This window comes from Bubalus kerabau, chromosome 19, assembly GCF_029407905.1.
Source record: "Bubalus kerabau isolate K-KA32 ecotype Philippines breed swamp buffalo chromosome 19, PCC_UOA_SB_1v2, whole genome shotgun sequence".
Lineage (NCBI taxonomy): Eukaryota > Metazoa > Chordata > Mammalia > Artiodactyla > Bovidae > Bubalus > Bubalus kerabau.
Genome location: NC_073642.1, coordinates 25,408,259 through 25,429,068, shown reverse-complemented (window position 1 = coordinate 25,429,068; position 20,810 = coordinate 25,408,259). Strand labels below are relative to the sequence as shown.

The window sequence follows — 20,810 nt, the reverse complement described above, 5'->3', positions numbered from 1 at the left end:
TTTAGAAGAGCATCATTAGGTTAGTTTGTGGCATTCCTATGTCGCCCAGCTTCTAAACTTCTGCAACTCTCTGAACATCAGCTCACAGGTGAACCAATCATCTATATTCTTTTTTTTTTTTCACAGATCTCAATAGCTACCAGCACACTAAGCACTAAACTTCTGAAATATTTCACCACCTACATTCTACAAATATGACTGTCTTCAAGGAAATTTTTAAAAGAAGAAAAGTTCTTATTTTGGATAATGTCCCTCAAGATGCATTCACTTTTTAAAAACAAGGTATTTGAACTATACAAAGTGAATTCACATTTCAAAAAACAGGACCTATCTGAATCAGAGAAAGATGTCCTTGAGCACACACCTCCTCTACTCACTAAAAAGTGCTTGAAAAGCTCACTACTTCGGACCCAGCACAGCAAAACTATAGAAGGAACAATTCCAAACCCATTTCATAGCCTAAGGTTGAAAGTAATTTTTTCTGCCTCTCCTGACACCTAACTCTGTGATGCTGTTTTTGCCAGCATCACAGACATTCTGAGCTGGGTAATTCTCTGTGATGGGGGCTGTCCTGTGCATTGTAGGATACAGAGAAGCACCCATGGCATCTACCCACAGTAACACCTCCCTTCTTCCCCAGCTGTGAAAACCAAAAAGCCTCCAGACATCGCCAAATGCCCCCAGCTGAGACTCCGTGATCTAACCTGACTATTCAGATACAGAAGCTTCTAGTTTGGGGCCTGAATTTTAAGCAGCTTTATCTATAATTCCAGTGTATGAATGCTGCTTTATAAAAAAAAAAATCATGTAGTTCTATATGAACTTATTTGAATAAGGCTTAATACAGCTCATTAAACATCTATGGAAATACATCTCAGAGGAATTATTTATGAACTAAAAAAAGCTGATTACAGAGTCTAAGAAAACTTCCAATATTAAAGTCCTTGGGTTTTTCCACCCATCTCAGAATTCCACGATGTAGTAAAATTATAGCACCATTATCTAAAGACAAATTAAAACTCCTAGAGTGAAATCAAACCAAAAATTCTAAATACAGGACGAAAAGTACTCATGTAAATCAAAATGGAAAACTTAAAACTTATATCCTTTCTTTTAGAATTCTGATACTCATTCCATTCTTCAGAAACATAAAGCAGATGTTTACCACATTCTGAATTCATCAAGGCATGATTATGCTTTTTACGCACTCATTTTAATCAGACTATTTCTGAATTGTTATTAGTCACTTTGATGCTCTACAAATCAACATTCAAAATTCTGGCTTGCTTTTTTGTCACTGTCATTTGCTCATTCATCCACCCAGAAATTACTGACACACCTAGCAAGGGATGGATGCTTTAGTTATTTGCAGTCTTGGGCTGCAAAGTCTGGAAAGTTATGACCTAGATATTAGGTAGATTTGAGGGCCCCACTTCCTCTCCTGGATACCTGTCATCTACCTTGAGCATGGCTAGATGCTGCCATGGGCCTCCTGTCAGAAAGGCTGACTGCAGTTCCTAGCAGCAGCCGGAATGGGCACATGGTGGGGAGCATGCACAGACATCCACTGCTGGACAGTGCGGGCCTTTGATGGGATTTGAATTATTGAGCTTGAGAATAGAAACTACCCACTTCAAAGCTATTTTCATCTCTAGTACATGCAAACATTTTCATATCACTGAAGATAAATTCAGGGGGATACTCTTGGGGGACCAGATGGAATGCGGCAGGGGAAAATCACAGGACTTTTGGGGTTTCCAGACTCATGATACTGACCATCTGAGGGGAGTCATTTGTAATCTGGCTCAGGAACAGAACTGAATTGCATACCAGCCAGACAGCTTTGTAGCATCAAGTTAATCTGCCTTAATAGTAGCCACTAGCCACGTGTGGCTATTTAAAATTAATTAAAATAAAAATTCAGTTTTTTAGTCACTCTAGTCACATTTCAAGTGTTCAGGAGCCACAGGTGGCCAGTGGCTACTATACAGGACAGCAGAGACAAGAACATTTCCATCATCACACAAAATCCTACTGGACAGTTCTGAGTCCAATGGTGAGAAGAGCTACTCTTCCAGCATGTGTCTGTCCACACGGTGGCATTCGTATGGAATAGGTAATCTCATTCAGTCCACACTGCCTCACTGTGGGGCAGGAATTATTCTCAGGAAACTTAAATTTACAGAAGATTTGTAATCTGCACAAGGTCACATAGTTTGTGATGGTGATTATTTATCATGTGTGAGGGACTGCAGTAAGCAGTACCAATGAGCTATTTCATTTCTTACTATTTCTTTATCAAGGAAAAACCCAAGGACTTTCTATTCTCAAGCTCAATAATTCAAATCCCATCAAAGGCCCACACTGTCCAGCAGTGGATGTCTGTGCATGCTCCCCACCATGTGATCCCATTTTATAGATGAGGAAACTGAAGAACTTATGGGCTACTTGAAAGTGGTCTCAAATTTGGATATTGAGGGCAGATTATATCTTGGAATACCAATATTTGGTACTAACTGCATTTGTATTTATGGTTTTATTTAATCTCAATGGCAACTATAAGAACATTAAGGTTTCACATGGTAAAGAAACCCCATTCATTGAATAAATATTTATTGTTTATGAGCCAGGCTTTCTAAACTCTGGAGGCTAAAGTGTTGAATGAGAATGGTAAGTCCTTGCCCTTGAGGAGGAGGGAGACAGAATAAACAAGTAAACAGACAATACCTTTTCAGAATAAGGCAGGTGCTATTAAAGAAACATGCAGAAAACTTTGCTAGCAATTTTCCTGGGTGGCATGGGGAGGTGGGGTAGTGCCTTTCAAACAGGGTCATCATTAAAGGCTTTTGAAGAGAAGACACCTGAACTGAGTTCCAAGGGATGGCAAGGGGCCAGTGAAGAACTGGAGACCGAAGGCAGAGGGCAGAGCAAGTGCAAAGGCTCTGGGGCATGAAAAGAGGCTGGAGGTGTTCAGGGAACAAAAAGGGGCAAGGGCAGCTGGAGTGGAGTTATAAGTTCCATGGTAGAAAATGACGGTCAGAAAGGTGACAGAACCCTCTGCACAGGATCTCATGGGGAAGGCCAAGGAGTATGGATTTTGTCCTGAGTCTAACAGTGAGTCATTGAAAAAAGTATGAAACTATTGTAACACCTCTGGATGCATAGCTGGGGAAACTGAACTCCTTCCTAAACTCCTTCTCATCATACTGAGCATCTTTCTCTGAGAGACACTGCAATTAATGAGGCACATTAATGAGGATATACAGATAGAGAGTGGAAAAGACCAAAGAGAACAGCAAAACTGCTGTTGCTGCCAGGCCTATGACAGATCTTAGGTCCTCTGGGCTCTGGTGATCTGACTCTGCACAGAGAGAGCTACCAAAAATACCTATGATAAAAACCTCCCCAAACGTTGTTCCATAATGAATCGTCCCTGAAAGGGGCAACAAGACAAGTGAAACTCCAAACCTCGTGGCTAGCATTGGGTCTGCTATTCCGTAAGCTTTCCAACTGGTATTAAGAGAATAAGGAATGAACCAATGAGAAAGCCACACCATGCTTATTAATCACAGACACACATCCAATATCCTTTGCCTGATCTGCCTTGGTAAAGAATCTGCCTGTAATGCATGAGACCCAGGTTTGATCCCTGGATGGGGAAGACCCCTGGAGAAGGTAATGGCAACCCACTCCAGTATTCTTGTCTGGACAGAGGACCTGGCAGGCTACAGTCCATGGGGTTGCAAAGTCCAGATAGTTGCTCATGAATGAGCGACTAATAATTTTGGTGGCCAGATCACTAAGGACTGACGTGTGTAAGTATAAGTTGTTGCATAGAGGTTTACAGAAAGCTCTTTACAAATGGGAGCTGACTCAGCTGGAGGACTTTTTTTTGCCATTCTTCCTTCTTCCCTCTTGGAATAAGAGCATGATGCCTGGACCTCATAGGTGCACATAAGCCCAACCTTGAAATCAGGCCCTAAGGATGGCTGAGCAGAAAGGATGGCAACTATTATTTAGGAGCTTTTTCACTAAGCAGCAGCCAAGTGCCATTCCTAATTTACACACTGATCTTCCTATTGATTGTTAAGAGTCCCTTGGACAGCAAGGAGATCAAACTAGTCAATCCTAAAGTCACTGGAAGGACTGATGCTGAAGCTGCAGATCCAATACTTTGGCCATCTGATGCAAAGAGCTGACTCACTAGAAAAGACTCTGATGGGAAAGACAGAGATGGTTGGATGGCATCACCAATTCACATGAACTTGGGCGAACTCCTGGAGATGGTGAGGGACATGGAGGCCTGGCATGCTGCAGTCCATGGGGTCACAAAGAGTTGGACACGACTTGGTGACTGAACAACAACTTCCTATTGACTGTGGAGAAGGCAGCATAAAAATTATGCAAAAAAACTACTATTAATAGTAGAGATCACCGAGGCCAAGTTTAGAGTTTATGGTCCTCTCTTTGAGTGTGAGATTCTAAGGTTGGGCCAGATTCTCATTTCTAAGAATCATAATTTCCCAACTTGAAATCAAAGGATCTGGTCTGCTAAATCACAAATCACTTTTTAAAAGTCACCAAGCTTTGGAGGAAAAGTGATTCAGGTTGTTCCAAACTGTATTTTTAAATGTTGAATATAGACAATTGCTGTTCATATGTTTGAGTCCTGGAAATCTACACTGCATATCAAAAACTGCCAATCTATAATACAAAACATCTTCTGAAGTGGCTGGACCACCCTTACTTTTGGGGAGAGGACTTCTTTCTTTTCATTTACAGTGACAATGTATTTCCATTCTCTCCTGGCTGCAGATCTAGCCTTCCTCGTTTGGAAAAATGCTTGATTCAAGGGTGGGAGATCTCTACCCCATTGCTCTTTGCCTCTTACATGCATTTTGTACTTCTAACTTCTCTTACTAGAATTGGCTTTGTTGTTGTTGCTGTTGTTCCCTACTTTCCCTCCTGCCTTTTTTCTCTAACTTCTTCCACTTTCCATTAAGTTTTTCTAACATATGCAAACCCACAGAGTTACAACTAGGATTCTAAAAGTAGTATGATTGTTTGCCAGGTGTCCCAGGACAACTCGGGTGAAGGGAGAAGAAAATCCACGTGGTCCTTTTGTGTGAGGCAGTTTATCTGCTGCTGGCAGCACCATACTGAGGTCCACCTGGAGAACTCTACATGGACCAGAAGTGCATCGTGCCATCGTCTTCCACAGTAGTTTGACAAAATGAAACCAAAATCTTAACAAACTGTTTTTTTGTTGTTGTTGTTGGGGGGGCGGGGGTGTCATCATTTGTTTTTAACACACCTACCATGTACAGGTAATAAGTAACAGTGGGGAGCCTTGGGGAGACAGGAGGAGGAACTCCTGGTGTCTGCTCTAGGGGAGCAAGCACATGGCTTCACTGGGAAAGGAAAACCATGCATCCTGGTTGACCAAGAATTGCTGAACAGAGAATATGATTTGCTAAAAATTAGTGTGAGCCATTCAGTATTACTAGAACCTAGTAAATTCAAAAGATAGTAAAAACAAATGTAAAACTCACTGGCCACCTTTCGAGGATGCTATGGAACCAAAAAAATGGTTAAAAAAAAGTGAAGAGTCAAGCACGCATCCTTTTTTATACAAAATGCACTGCAAGGCAAGCAAATGGTTGATGAGGCAAGGACTCTCTTTAGAGTATTCCAGTGAATAAATAAATGAAGAATTAGAATACTAGCATTCTGCAACTCTTAACGAAAAGACAACAACCAGGTCGCTTGCCTCAGCATTGGAGGATACATACGACTACAAAGGTGTTCTCGCCCTGGAAGTTCGAATCTGAATTAGATCAAGCCTTTTGGTATAGGGGATGGAGGAATGCTTAAACTTTCCTCACAAAGATATCACAGGGATTGCATGACATCCTTGTGTGACATCACAAGAAAACAAAACCCCAAATCAGGCCGGGGAGTACTCCATAAGACAAATGACCCAGCTTTTTCAATAGGTAAATTGCAAGGAAAAAAGTAAAACATAAATTTGTAGATTAACAGACACAATTTATGGACCTTATTTGAATCCTGATTTGAACAAATCAATGATAATATAAACTTCAAGAGACAACTGAAGGAATCTGAACGCTTAGAAATTTAACGACATTCCAAAGTTATTGTTAATTTTTAGGTGCTAAATGGTCAGTATACTGCATTTCTTTAAAAAGAGCTTTTTATTTTAGAGCTACATATTAAAATATTTATGAATGAAACAGTTTGAATGTTCAGGATTTGCTTCAAAGGAATTCAGTGTTGATGATGGTGAGGGAAATGGGTAGAAAGAAGAAACAAGACGAAATGGGATTGGCTCAAAGTTGATCACTGTGGAATCCCCAAGCACGTATCACCAAGCATTCTTAAACTAATCTAATTTTGCTTAAAATTCTGAACAACAAAAAGTGAAAAAAAAGATAAATCAAGACTCCACCTCTCCCCCCAATTTTAGTTTTGAGTAAGATGGTGTAGAGGGAGGGAGCAATGTTACGTAGAGGCCAGAGGAGTCTTCATGCTCTCAACAGCGCACGCAAGAAACACCACAGTTTGTGTGTCAGGCCCAGGAGGCTGATTTCTGTCATGGGCAATGAGAGCTGACTCAGAAAGGCAAAACAGGGTTGGGGTGGGGGTGGGCTGTCCAGATGGGCAGCCACGAGTCTCTCTCTTAGGTTCATGGAATCATCAGGTTCTTCACAATGGGAAGACAAACGTTTACTGTGAGCCTGGTTGAAAGAGGGATGTGAAAAGCCTCAGAAACCGGGAAGGTGGCATCTGCAATATAAAAATGACACTGAAGGAAAACTGACAGAATCTGGTTTCTCACTGCAAGGATGGGGATGAAAAGAGAGGCTGGTCAAAGAAGACTGAGAGGGTGGAGAAGGGTCTGGCAGAGAAAAGGGCAGGTGGGAGGTAGAACTCAGGGAACAGATGTTGGGCCAGGTCTACCTGTGAGTAGAAAGCATGCGTGACACACGTGGAGTGTTCTCTTGCTGCTCAGTTCAAAGAGGGAGATGGGGAAAATACTTGTTCTTTTGATCTCTATAAATCAAAGTATAAACTCTGTGCCAAACTAATTTAACAGCTGTGCCTTTTTTTCTTAAAATTATTAGTTCTAAAAACAGAAAATATAAAAAGCAGAAAAATATGCAAATAAGACCATAGAAGCCAAACCAAATATTTCTTCTTTAAAAAAACAACAACAGCAACAAAAATCTATAGTTATATAAATGATACAGATACATTTTTTTTCTCCTTTATGTGTGAGAGACCTCAGTTGTGATTTTCAGAAACCTTTGATAACAAAAAAATGGAAAAACGTTATTCATGTAGGGAACTTCTGGACACAACTGTCAACCCAGGGAAAAAGAAATAAAAACCAAAACAAAAAAAACCCCAACACATTTACACTTCAGGATAATTCTAACCACACAAACAATGCTAGTTCACCCTTTCTGCTATTGCAAAATAGTGATGAAATTATGAACATTGCTAAGTAAAATTCTGCAAACCTTTCAGGGACTTAGTGAGAACTAGATTTTAAAGACTAAATATACTAAAAAAAAATCCCGAGATTTCCCAAACGAAGTTTTTAAAAAGAAAAGATCAGATTTACATATGCCATCCTGATCACAGTCTTAACATTCAGCATGGTGTTATTGTGAAACAGAGTTGTCTGTATAAAAATTTTATCCTCATAAGGAATAATGAAAGAAATAATCAGAGGGCTACAGAAGGAGAACAATGCTTCTGGAAGCTGATGCAGAGTTGAAAACAACTTTGATGTTCGCTAGCACCTACTGAAGGATCACACAAAGAATCTGTAAGAGTAGACAAAGTAATATAACTGTGAAAAAAGTTAGCAGCCTGGATTAAGTTTACTTGAGACAACCATTTCCTTCCACATAGGCTGTTTGGACCTGGCCTTCACAACATTTTATTTGTCTGTCTCTCTATTCTCTCACATTAGCTAACTGAAATTATCAGCCCCCACCGGCTAGGCAGAATCCTCCTGTAATACGTTAGGCTGGTTTATAATCAGGAGTCCATGTGTGGACTGGAATAGCGACAGCTGGTTTGCTTATTCATGCAAAGTTTGAGGAGACCCCAAGTTGGACCCTGGCGAACCAGGTCTGCTCTGTTTAGACCCACCCTTTCTGGATAAAATAGGCATGTGTCTGAGTAGAGAAATGGGGCTGCACCGTAATCTTGGAATTTCCAGAATTAGGAAAAAGGGCTTCAAAGAATGACAAGAGCAAATAAGGTTTTTCAGGTGGAAACCAATGTAAAAGGAAAAAAACAACAACAAACCCTTTCCAGATGCCTCTTCTGTGCAGATCCAGTTATCTTTAACATCTCTCAGAAAAGTCATCAAAAATAAAATATCTAAATAAATACAATTTCAAAATCTATAGACTGCTCAGAATAGTAATTTCGAAAATCTATTGACTCTCTAAATCTCGATCTCAGATATCAAAAAGATGTGCTGCTCAGCACTGAGATTTCACCTTAGCTGTGATATTTCTCCTTCTTTTAAAACAGGACTGTTTCTGACAAAAGTAACTCATTCTAAATGACATCTGTAGAGGTGAAAATTCACCCCGGGGTAAAGCACTTGCTCCTCCTGCAAGTAATTTACCTCGTGGAACCTTCAGGGCAACTCTTTAATGGTCACTGTCAAAATAACTTCTAAAGCCATACACAAAAGCTAAAAGACACTTATACCCCTCACCCTGTACACTGTGGTTTAACTGTACTGGCAAACTGAACTTTTCAAATGTCTTCCCATTTATATTTATCCCTAGGCGTTCATAAATAATAAGTGTATTCTTAAACGACAGTTATGATTTGTTCCACAGGGAAACCAATATGGCTCTTCTCACCCAATAGGTTGGTTCATCCTTCTTCCCAAGCTGAGGTACAGAATGCCAGCATGGGCTCAGGACGCAGGCCTAACTGCTGCATGGGAGAGGTGTGAAAAATAAAAATAATATAAAGGTAACTCTCTGTGCAAACTTTATGCTTCTACTGCAATAACTCCATTTGGGTTAATATGTCTAGTGTGAATTATAACCAAAACAAACAGATCATCATTCCACATTCCTGTAGATATCAACACTTCAAACTCACTACACTCTCTGATTGAAAAAGAAGCATCCTTACTATTCTGAAGGGAATACAACAATGGACATAGATGATATTCCAAATTAAATTATGCAGATGTCTGAACATGAGTTCCCAAAATATGAGCAGTACTTGTGCTAAGTGAAGATTCCACCACTTCTTCTCAGCATTTAGCTACAACAGAACATGTTCAACCAACTTCCTTGGTGAAATTAAAGTCAGCAAACTTATAAGGTAAGAAATCAAATAATGACACATCTTATTCTTTTAGGTATGCCACAAAGGATAAAGCTATTTATCAAAATTTATTTTAGCAAAAGCGGTGGCTATCTTTCCACACTTTTATAAAGCAAAAATAAAATCTTGGACAATCTGTAACATTTGAAGTAATGTTCTTTTACATGATGCACAAAAGTTTTATTTTGACATATTAAATTTAAATGAAATATTGATAAATCAAGAGATTTGGGGACAAAGGAAAAGCCATATTTATCACTGAACAAAACTGTTAACATATAAGCACATACTCGCAACCAAGAGTCTAAGAAATCTTATGAAAAGATGCCATGAAATCCAACAGCAAATTAAAACAATAAGGAACAGGACACCAGAAAAAGAAATGACCTGCTAAATGCTGTTTTTCAGTTCACTTACTGTCAAGCCAAAATCTTTGTTGCTTTGATAAGAATATGCTTTTTAAAAAATGGTTGCTAAATCTGCTCTATGAATCCCAAGCTGTAGGAATACATATTTCCCCCTACACACACACACACACACACACACACACACACACACACACACACACACGCATACACACCCCGACAGGGATTCCCAGGACATCAGCGGGGCCTCTTTTAGGCCCCTTAAGTGTTAACAGCAGAGGCCTGGCTGCGACCAGGCGTCTGGCCCCATTTAAACGCCCTGTCTTCAGAGGGCTGCGGTGAGCCCAGCCATAAAAACGAGGGGACATTACTGAACCTTAGCGTGTCTGATCCTCCCCCCAACAACACACAACTTTACTCATACAATTAAGGCTGCTAGTTGGCATTCCATTTAACTGTCAAAATCAGGCCGGTGGCAGCCCCGCCGCCACAAAGAGATGCCTTAAATGAGAAGAACATGTTTCTACACCGCATTTGAGAAAGTTTGGCTCCGAGCTATGCGCTGATTAATATCAGATCTCCTCCTTCACTCGCCGCTCTCGACAATCTTGTCACATCTGGCTGACAAATCCTTAGGAGCTTATGCAAAGCCGGGCGGCCGCGAGGGCTCGGGGTCTGGCCCGAGGAGCAGCGGGGACCACGCAGTGGCCGCCGCCCCCTTCCCCGCCCGCGGGGGGCCCCTGGTCCACCGCCCCGCGGGCCGGGACCCTGCTTCGGAGCGCGGGAGGAGGGCGGTCGCGGCACCTCCAGGCCGGGAAGCCTAGGGCGGCCCGGGATTCGACACCGCCGCCGGCTCCGCAGCCCGGTCCGGCCCGGTCACCCGCAGGCACCCCGTCCCCTCCAAGGGCCAGAGCCCCGTCTGTTAGGCTCGGACGTGGAAACACTTGAGCCCGACCCCGATTCCCGGGGCTGCGGCAACATCTCGTGCTGAACCGTTCCGCGCACCCGGCAGGTCAGCTGGAACGTTTATAAAAACCTGACCCTGAACCCTCGACTCTCTGCTGTCCCAGGAAGCCCCCAGACCCGACCGCGTCTCCATTTGTCGTTTTGTACAAAAGACTCCCATCCTCATCCAACCACCCCATCCCGACAGGAGCCCCCGTCACTGCCCCTCGCCCGGCTCCGCAATTCTCTGAGGGACCCGAAGGCACGTTCAGTTCTCCAGAAACAAAATCCAGGTGAAAAACGGTCACTTTAAAATAGCAGCTGTGTAATTAATTCTGCGGTAAGAGCGGTTGAAACAGTTAGTCCCAACGTACTGGACCGAACAGTGGAGGTGCTGAGGGGGCGGGAAAACGCGCTAAGGGAGGACGCGGCCGCCCGGTCCGTCCCGACCCCGCACTTTCGACGCTTCGACGCGGCCCCGGGGACGCCGGGGACCCGCCCTCGCCCGCCGATCCCGGTCTCACACCCGGAGCGCGTCGGGCGGCTCCGGGACGTCGGGCGGAGTCGGGTCCGGGCGCCCCCACGGGCCCTCCCCGCCGCGGAGACGCTCCCTCACGCCCGGCCCCGGAGAAGGGCCGCGCCGCCGCCGCCGCCCCTACCGCGCAGGTGGCCTTCGGGGAGGTGGCCCGGGGCGCGCCCCCGAGAACAGAGCGGCCCCGGATCCAAGTGGCGTTCCCGGCCGTCCCACCCCGCGCGCTGAGGGCCCCGCTTCCGCGGAGTGCGCCGTGCTTACCTCGGCCATCCTGCGGCCGCTGCAGTGCCGGGGCTACCGGCGCGTGTCCCCGTCCCGGGTCGCCCCGCGTCCGCCCCAGCTCGGCGGGCGCCGCCTCATCCAAGCTCCGGCCGTCGGGGCCCGCCGCGGCGAAGTGGGCGGCTCCCCGGGCGCCCCGGCCGCGCGGCGCGGTGGCCACCCCCGCCCGCCGCGCACCGCGTGTGCCCGCACGCCCGCCCCCTGCGCCCCGGGGGGCGCCCCTCCCCCTCTCCCCTCCCCCTCCCGCCGGGCCGCCGAGTCGCCCGCGGCTCAGGCGCTGCTGCTGCGCCGCCGGGAAGCAGCCTCCCGCCGGGGCGGCCCACGAACGCGTTAAATCGATGCAGCTGAGGCGAGGCCGTGGCCCCCGCAGACAGCGGAGACCTCGCCGGCGGCCGGCGCTGAGGTGTCTGCCCCCGCCGGGCTTGAAGGCACTTGTCGGGAAAGACACGGACGTGTCGATGTTTGCCTATCCCGGGGAAGGGCGAAACGCTCTGAAGTTCTCTCTCTGGCTCCCATCGCGGGCGATGATCCTGCAGCCCTGCCCACCCCGGGGCGCACTCGGGGTCCCACCGCGGCCAAGAAGAGGGCTGTGCCACCCTCATCACCAAAAACTTTATTTCCAGAGGAAGTGGTGGTGGGGGTGGGGGACGTATCCCAGGATGTGGAGAAAGGAGGGCGCCAGGAAGGTTTATTACAAACGCTAACGGGGCAGTCCCGCTTCCTTTCTGTAGTGTGAGTTAGTCAGTTCCCGCTTTACCGAGTCCCGAGGACGAGTGACTGCTCTCTAAGCCTCAGTTGCTTCCGTTGTAGAATGGGATTAAGTTTTCACCTACTTTATGGGGTGTTAAGGACAAAATGAAATGTCCTGGGAAACCTAACAGGAACTCAGGCCCCCATGAGGAGAAGGGGAGGCGGCCTGCGGGGGGAACCTGGCCTTCTGTCCTGGGGACACAGCGTCCTTCACCTCTAGGAGCAGACAGACATGGCCTACGGCTGCTGAAATAGGACCCAGCTTTTCTTCTGCCCCGCGCTGGGGCAGACGCAGACCCTGCAGGAGAGTCTTGCCTTTTCTCCCTTTTCAGGTCCCTAAAAGAATTCTCTGAAGGCTTTCAGGTCCCTAAAAGAATTCTCTGAAGGCTGGACTTAGTGGGGATCCTGCCTTCGTCTCCCCCAGTTTATCCCACCTACTTTGCTGCTAGTGAAGATCTTTGAAGGAGAAAAAGGAAAAACAAAAACAAAAACCTTGCACATTGTGAAAAAAGATATGAAATGGAAGGGAAAAGAAGGGAGTTGCAGACATTCAGACAGAAGGTCCTGGCTCTGAACCTCACAGACCTCTGAGTGGAAAAGGAGAGAAAGGAGCAGCTGTGGTGTCTGTGGAGGAAAGTAGGAGAATATGGGCTTCATGGAGTAGTCCAGAGAGCTCCTACTGCCTGTGCCTGGCAGGCTGGACACACACATTTTGCATCCTGGTTGTGCCCTGGGTCTGCAGCGTGGTGCCCTTCTGTGCAGGTATGAGGTTGCCTGACCTCCTGTGATGGTCTCTCTTTGCCCTGCCTTGGCAAGGTGTTGGCAAGATGCATTTTCTCACATGAATGTTTTTATTATGAAGCTTTGCTTTGTGAATGGCAAACCTAAACAGCTTACCTTCCGTTCATATCCTCCTCCTTCCCAATCCCAGCATTTTGACCTTTCTCCTCCTCTCTGCCTGTTGTAATGCAATGCATCCTTCAGGACCTTTCTCAAATGTCACTGCTTTTCAGAGGCCTTCCCTGATCCACCAGCCCTCCACTCCGCCTGCTTTTGTCCTCTTCTGACCCGCAGGCACTTGCAGCTGCGTCTCTTATTGTGCTTATTACATTCTCTAGCCTGGTCGTGATGTGTCCTTGTCTTGACTTCTTCGGTCATTACTCATCTTAGTGACTTCTGTGTTACGAGTTGCTGCAAAAGACAAAGCCCAGGTTTTGGAGTTAGAATGGTTTGGGTGTAGCTGGTTCCCACAATTGGAAACTGGTTGAGGAGGACAGCTTTCTTGGTCTCACTGTTCTCATCTTTAAAAGTAGGTATGAAGTCCTGTCCTAGTTAGATAGGTAGAGTTAAATAAGATAGTTTCTGTTCTGTAAATGCTATTCTACTCCCTTTCTGCTGCTCGTAAAACTGATCTTGTAATTAATTTAAATTCATTTCCAGAGAAGTTCTTGATTTCAGCATTCTTGAATAGCCGTATAGGCTTATAAATACACTGAAATGTCAAAGACCCAGACAGTGGCCCAGCTGTCTCATTGACAATTTTAGTCAGTATCTTTGTGTTGTAAAATTAATTTACAACTTAATTATATTTTAGTAAAACCTTTCATTAGCAGCAAAAATCAGGATCAACCTGTTTAACTCTAGTTACAGACAAGGAGGATTTTTGGCAATACACAATTTGAAAATGTGAAAAAAGCCTGTCTGTTCCAACATGCACCGTTGGGATACACATATGCATGCATGCATGCTCAAGGATGTCCTACTCCTTGTGACCCTATGAACTGTAGCCCGGCAGGCTTCTCTGTCCATGGGATTTCCTAAACAAGAATATTGGACTGGGTTGCCATGCCCTCTTCCAGGGTATCTTCCTGACCCAGGGATCGAACCTGCATCTCCTGCATTGGCAGGCGAATGCTTTAGCACTGTGCCACCTGGACCCCTGAGGATGCACATATACATTTCTCCAAATGTGACAATTTGGACTCATATAGGGAATCAGTTAGGACTAGATGAAAATTGCTGATTTATTTTCTACAGGTTCATCGAGAACCATATACCTACCTGGTAAGTGTGACTTCTGACGTCAGCCTTCCTATTTATTCCCAGATTTGATGGACTTCTCTGCCTCTCCTTGGAAACATGTAAGCAGAAACTGGGCCAGAGAAACCACCCCTGAATGAAGAAAAGGATGTGGCACTGGCTGGGTAAGGACCATCCAGACCATACTTCTCTTCTTCTGGTCGGTAATGGGCATGAGTTTCCTGTCTCCAGGCCTCAGCTTCTTCAGCTGGTGAATGGTGTACCCCGAGGGCCTACCCCGTTCTCACAGTTCTCCCTTTTTGCCTCTGTGTGCTTATTTGCTTCAGCCTGCCCATTTCTCGTTTGTGTCCAGTTTGTTGTTGTCGTGAGCATAAAAAAACAGTATCTTCACTGATACCAGGGATTAAAAAAAAACTTTATTAAAAAGGGTAAAAGTCGAGAAGGCGTAAATTAAGAAAAGCCCTGTGACCTGTTCTTAAGGAGGCATAAAGCTGCTCTGTTTTTTTTTTTTGTTTTTTTTTAAGTAATTCCTTTTAAAAATATTTTTATTTATTTATGACTGTGCTGGGTCATTGTTGCTGCATGGGCTTTTCTCTAGTTGTGGCGAGTGGGGGCTACTCTCTAGTTGCTGTGCCCTTGCCCTTGCTTCTTATGGTGGTGGCTTCTCTTATTGTGGCACGTGGGCTTAGCTGCTCCATGGCATGTGAGATCTTCCTGGATCAGGGATCGAACCCTGTGTCTTCTGCATTGGCAAGCAGATTGTTTACTGTTGAGCCACCAGGGAAGCCCAAAGCTGCTCTTCTTAAGTGAGAGGCTTGGCTGGGTTGCCCTGTCCTTGAATGAGGCCTTTCCTGGGAGGGTATGCTATGATGGCCCACCCTGAGAACTGTTGGTGTATCCTGAGAGGCGGGGCAGCTTGAGCTGGGGTAGGCAAGACAGGTGGGGGTTGTGTGAACTGAGAGCCAGTGCCTGTGTGAGGTGATCAGTTTTTATTCTGCTTGTCATCAGCTGGGAATGTGGGCTTACTTATGCCAGATTTCCTGAGTTTTCAAGAGAAGCTGGAAATATCCTGATATCTAAAAGTTGGCAACTCATTAAAATTTTTGATAAATACTGTTTGAGTCAAACAAAGTATGTTTTCGGGCTGAATCTGGCCTATTTGCTGTTCATGTGCATGCTCTGCTATATATAGTGATGTCTTCTTTGGGTCCTGGGTTTGTACTATATAGTAGATGTGCAGTAAACATTTGTAGGGTGAGTATCACTCCTGATGCAAAATGGCTCAATGCCTACCTTAGCTTTAAATGGAATTCTCAAAAGCCACCTGGAGATTAGTAGCAACCTTTTTGTTCTGGATTCAGAGCTCACTAACGGGCTGATAAACTTTTTTTTTTTTTAAGATATTTTTTGATGTGGCCTATTCCCAAAGTCTTTATTGAATTTGTTACAGCACTGCCCTTGCTCTGTGTTTTGGCTTTTTGGCCAAGAGGCATATGAGATCCCAGCTCCTCAGCCAAGGATCGAACCTGCACACTCCCTCATTGGAAGGCAAATTCCAAACCACTGGACCACCAGGGAAGTCTCTGGGCTGGTAAACTTTTACAGTGTTTATACACTGATGAGACTTCCTCTAGTTGATAATAGTTCTATGAAATATAGAATTGCCTCTCACTGAAAAACTAATTCTCACAAGAAGTTTTTCTCCAGTGGGAACAAATGAACTTGAAAAAAAAAATTTGTTTTTTTTAATTAAAAAAGGGTATTTTAAACCATGGGGTCCTCATTATAAAAAGGAAAAAATCTCCAGCTTTAGCTCTGTGGAGTTTTGGGCACCACTGATGGGAACAGCGTATTCCAGCATGGTGTGTGGGTGGCTGCCCCCCTCTCTTCTGATCTTACCTGTGGCTGGAGGAGGAACTGCCCTTGGGCGGTTGGCAGGAGGACTGTGAGGCCAGAGGAGCTGGACAGGGAAAGGCTTCTGACATGCAGGGTGGGCAGAGAGCCATGGCTCTGTCAGAAGTCTTCTGAGGTGGCCTCACCTGAGTCCTTCACGTTCTTCAGAGGACGGTGTCGGGAAACACTAGGAGGCAAGAGTCATATTGGCTCGGTCACCTCCCAGCCCAGACACAGACACCTGGTGGCGGCAGGTCTGGGCACATCTGGAGCTCAGCTCAGCAGTGGATCCTGACTAAGCAGCGTTCAGGCCAAACTGCACCCCCCACCCCACCGCCCCCAGCTGCCTGCTGAGGGGCAGGCCGGCCTGCTGCAGGCCTGGCCCAAGTGTTGCAACTTCTTCCCTCCAGCCCCTGGGCTGCTCCCTATGGAGAGGAAGGAGATGAGGCTGTCCCAGAGGTGACACAGGGTTTTGGTGGCAGAGACCTGTTCCTGTTTCTCCACTTCTCACACAAGGTCAGGGACTAGGGAACCACAATACCCTGAAGGGCCTGCTCTACAGAGGGGAATGCGCTGGGTCTTGTGTTGTGGGTTGGGTAGCCAAGACTGCTAAATCTCAAGGAGGGGATGTCAGAAAAAGAGTGATAAATTCTGTCGTAAATTCCCAACTGCAAACAAACCCAGGCCTGATTCTCAGCTGCTTCCCTGATCGCGTTTGCCAGTACTGCGGTGTGTGAGCATCATTGGCACTCGCAACAACTGGGAAACAATACTCATTTTTGACACAGACAGGTCGAATGCTTATGATGGTCTTGCAAGTGTAAGGCTTGGAGAAAATTTTGTGAGTTTGGCTACTACTGTTTTGATATGTTTGGGATATGTGAAGTTAGCTTCTCATTTAATCTGTCCTCCACGGCCTTTAAACAATTGGCGACAGTCGTAAGAAGGCCTGCCTTCTGAACAGCTCATTCTCTCTTCACCAAGGCAGTGGAAAGAAAATATTACAAGTGGACCCCTCCCTGTACACTTTTATGTAGTATTACAATTTCAACTCTGAACTTAAGGAGCTCTGTTTCTAAGTAAAGTTTAGAAAAAATACTTAGTTGTTGGAAATCCTTTAGATTGGCCCTTCGCATATCAAGTTGATGGATTTGGAGTGGGTTTTATCAGGAAAGGGAAACAAGTGAACATGTGTCAAAAGAAAACTTGTAAGGTTCATTATACCTTGGAATATGGCATCTTCTGCAAATTTAATGACCTATTATTCAAGTTAAAGAAGAAAATATTTGGGTTCCAATAACTGAGAATTCAAGATTAGGTCATATTGCTTTTGGAAATTGGGAAAGAAAGGGTTAGGGAAGATGGACCATAGGATGGATTTTAAATCATTCTCAATTACCCACTGATATCAAACTAAAAATATTTCTTTGGGAGTATTCTTAAGGGAAAAGAGAGCTGTTGGAAAAACAAACTTAGAGTTATGCATTTTAAGTTTTTGAAGCAGTAAGAACCATCTTAAAATTTTTCATATCAAATTTAGAGGAAATAGATTCCTTTTTATAGCCCTCATCTCTAATACGGAATAAAGATTAACTAGGGGACTTCCCTGGTGGTCCAGTGTTTAAGAGTCCGAGCTCCCAATTCAGGGGGCCCAGGTTCGATCCCTGATTGGGGAACTAGACCCTGCATGCCCCAACGAAGATCCCATGTGCTGCAACTAGCACAGCCAAAAAAATGATCATCCAGTTTATGCATGAAAAAGGATTGCAACAGATGCTATGATGTGATTGCCTCCTCAATCTCCATTTCATTCCTTCTAAAGCACGTAGCAGCTGTTTATCCTAGGTAGGGACCCAACCTGAACCCCACAGGTGATTGGTTCAGGTGAAAGACAGTAAAAGTGTTAGTTGCCGAGTTGTGTCCGACTTTATGATTCCATGGAGGGCTCCACTCTCCATGGAATCCTCCCAAAGAATACTGGAGTGGGTTGCCATTCCCTTCTCCAGGGGATCTTCTGACACCGAGATCAAACCAAGGTCTCCTGCATTGCAGGCAGATTCTTTACCATCTGAGCCACCAGGGAAGCCCCAATCAACACCAAGGTATTTTCCTGGTCAGAGGGATTGGTTCTATCATAGGCCAATCAGCTCAAAGCTCAGGATTTTTGCTTGATGGTTATGGAAAGCCAAATTCTTCTTTCCCCATTGTCATGAAGGAGTCATATAATCTCTGATGTTACCTGTAGCTGAAGCTTTCATCAAACCATGCACGAAGCCTTAAGCCTTTTAGATTTGTGAACAGTTAAACCAGTTTTATCATGTAAGCCAATTTGAGTTTTTCCTCCTTACAGAAATAGAAATAGAAAGCTTCTCTGTTGATATAGAACTTATATTCAGTTTTACTGGAAGATTATTCTGGGATAAAGGATAAATGAAATACCAAGTGCCCTCTGTTATAACAGTCTTTGTTCAATCTTTCACTCTCAGATGATAAAAGATTAGGAGAATCTCCAAACACAGACCTTAAATCCACAAATCCTAGGCAGGTGAGGAGATCCTTCTAATTAAAGCACATCGATTTTTCTGGTCATGCTTACGTCCTTGATCCTAAGTAAAATATTTTCCAGAAATGCACTGACCACATAACTTTAATTTTTGAAGAGATTTTTCTACTTGGCTTTTGAGATTCAGAAGTTAGGGACTGTTGATTCTTACTGTATCTAGAACAGGGCTCTTCTGGTGCTTCTTAAATAGGGGCTAACCTATAAATGTGTATATGAAGGGATTTAAAAACACATTCTTGACTTGTAGCTTCTTAAAAGTACCTTCTTATAAAGTGGCATAATTGAAGACTTCTAAAAATGTAATTGCCGACTGCACTTGGGGATCCACTTTGTCAAACTGTGGCCTCTAACACCTTGTCTCGACACCAAATCAGTTTTGATACCGACATTTCTCAGAGGTGTGGCTTGAAATCCTCAAATTACCACGCAAGTTTTAACAGGCCAGTTTTGTCTGTCACCAGAAGTTTAGTAATTAACAAAATGCCCCAGCACTAATGGTTTATCCAAAGGCAAGTCAGTAAGAGACATTATACAGGAAACAGACCTGTTGGCTCATGAAGGAACTTACAGAAGGAGCACCCCAGGTACATGTTATGCTCAACTTGGACCCAGTCACTGAAGCTCAGTCTGAGACTTCAAAAGGAGACCAGAAGCAAGCCCTGGGCATAGAGCCTGTATATTAAAATCGAGTGACCTTCGTAACGTCCGTTCTAGGAGTCACACACCTCCAAATCATTTTCACAGCCGTGGGTATTTCGCAACAGCCTTTGTTACACACCTTCTAATCAAAGCTAGTGGTTTTCTTGGGAGTCTGAAACAGAGCACATAACAGCCAGTGAGTAACCTGCCAGTAATGCCGTGGTGACAATTCTGCTTTGTTCTGTGGGAGTGTAAGAAGCCGAGTCAGGACACCCATCACTCTCCGCGAGTGCTGAGAAAGGAAGGTCTGCAGACTCACAGAGGGGAATGCTGTCTTTATCTGAGGTGGCTGCCAAGTCTTAAATACTAAAACATGTAGGTGTACTTGAGTAAAGAGAAGGCACTGACATTTCAAAGATAACACGATAGAAAGGAACCAAAAAAAAAAAAAGAGGAACCAGGTTATTGGGCAGAGATGTAAGTTTACCCCTGAAAAGGCGACCTGTCTTAGAACCTCGCCGTCCTCAGATCCTGGCAGAAGGGTCCACACACGTCCTCATGCTCGTGTTTCTGCCGAGCAGGCTTTCTGCCCAGACCTTTCCTCTCACTTTCTCTCTTCAGGACACCCCTAATGGATTGCAGATGTCCCATTTGGTTAGAAGCACGTTTCGGATACATCTGCCCTTCTTGCTTTTATGCAAAACACACCTGCAAATCTTTATCTTTGGTTAGATTTACCACACATTTGAAGCTTTGAAATCTTGGTCCAGTGGGAAGGAGTAGTGTGACACCACCCTCTTTCTTCAGCTGGATTCCACAGTGGTCAATAGCCTGTGGGGGGATGTTTTCATTTTTATTAATATTTAAATATAAGAGTCAGGAAGACTTTCACAGCCCAGACCTACTCAACTGGAGACCAATTCATTTCTTAAAGCCTATAGAATCTATGGAAAAAAAAAAAATCTATGATGACTGTGGATGGACAGCCATAGTGTGTGTATGTGATTTCCTGATTTTCTGAGTCTTAATGAAGAAGGTAGGACCACAGCACCTTAAGAAGAGAGGACAATAAAATGTTGGCAGACTGGTGAGGATATGGTTACAGGACCAAATGTGCCTTGAAAATGCATGTGATGTATTATTTCCAATAAGTGAGTAAGTCCCTCTAGGCCTCAAGGAAGATTTTCAACCACTCCCTTTATTCATTCAGCTTTAGGATATTCCATCCCAGCACCCAGGGAATGACAAATGCCACTTAAATAGTTCTGAGAGAATAAAATAATAAAATCATGAACTGCCTCTGGGAGGTTGAGAAGGAAATCCATATTTAGTGTGGTTTTGCAAGCAAGTGGTAAGCACTGGCTAGCTGAACACTAGCTTTCGGAGGCTGGGTTTTCTACATGTGTTAAGT

The 20,810-nt window shown here is 44.6% G+C and overlaps 1 protein-coding gene and 1 long non-coding RNA gene across 2 annotated transcripts in view; both read right to left on the bottom strand.

The window, feature by feature from the left end:
• The window catches only part of BNC1 (basonuclin zinc finger protein 1), a 28,934-nt gene extending 17,339 nt beyond the window's left edge, over positions 1–11,595 (bottom strand). The window contains 1 exon segment of the mRNA XM_055556286.1: positions 11,497–11,595. Coding sequence (XP_055412261.1) covers positions 11,497–11,595 — 99 coding nt within the window.
• Positions 11,596–12,242: 647 nt separating this feature from the next.
• Positions 12,243–20,285, bottom strand: LOC129634107 (uncharacterized). Its single transcript, XR_008705427.1, has 4 exons — positions 19,887–20,285; positions 19,486–19,571; positions 16,204–16,384; positions 12,243–13,455 (listed from the first exon to the last, which is right to left on the bottom strand). It is a non-coding gene; the product is annotated as an uncharacterized LOC129634107 (long non-coding RNA).
• Positions 20,286–20,810: the final 525 nt, after the last annotated feature.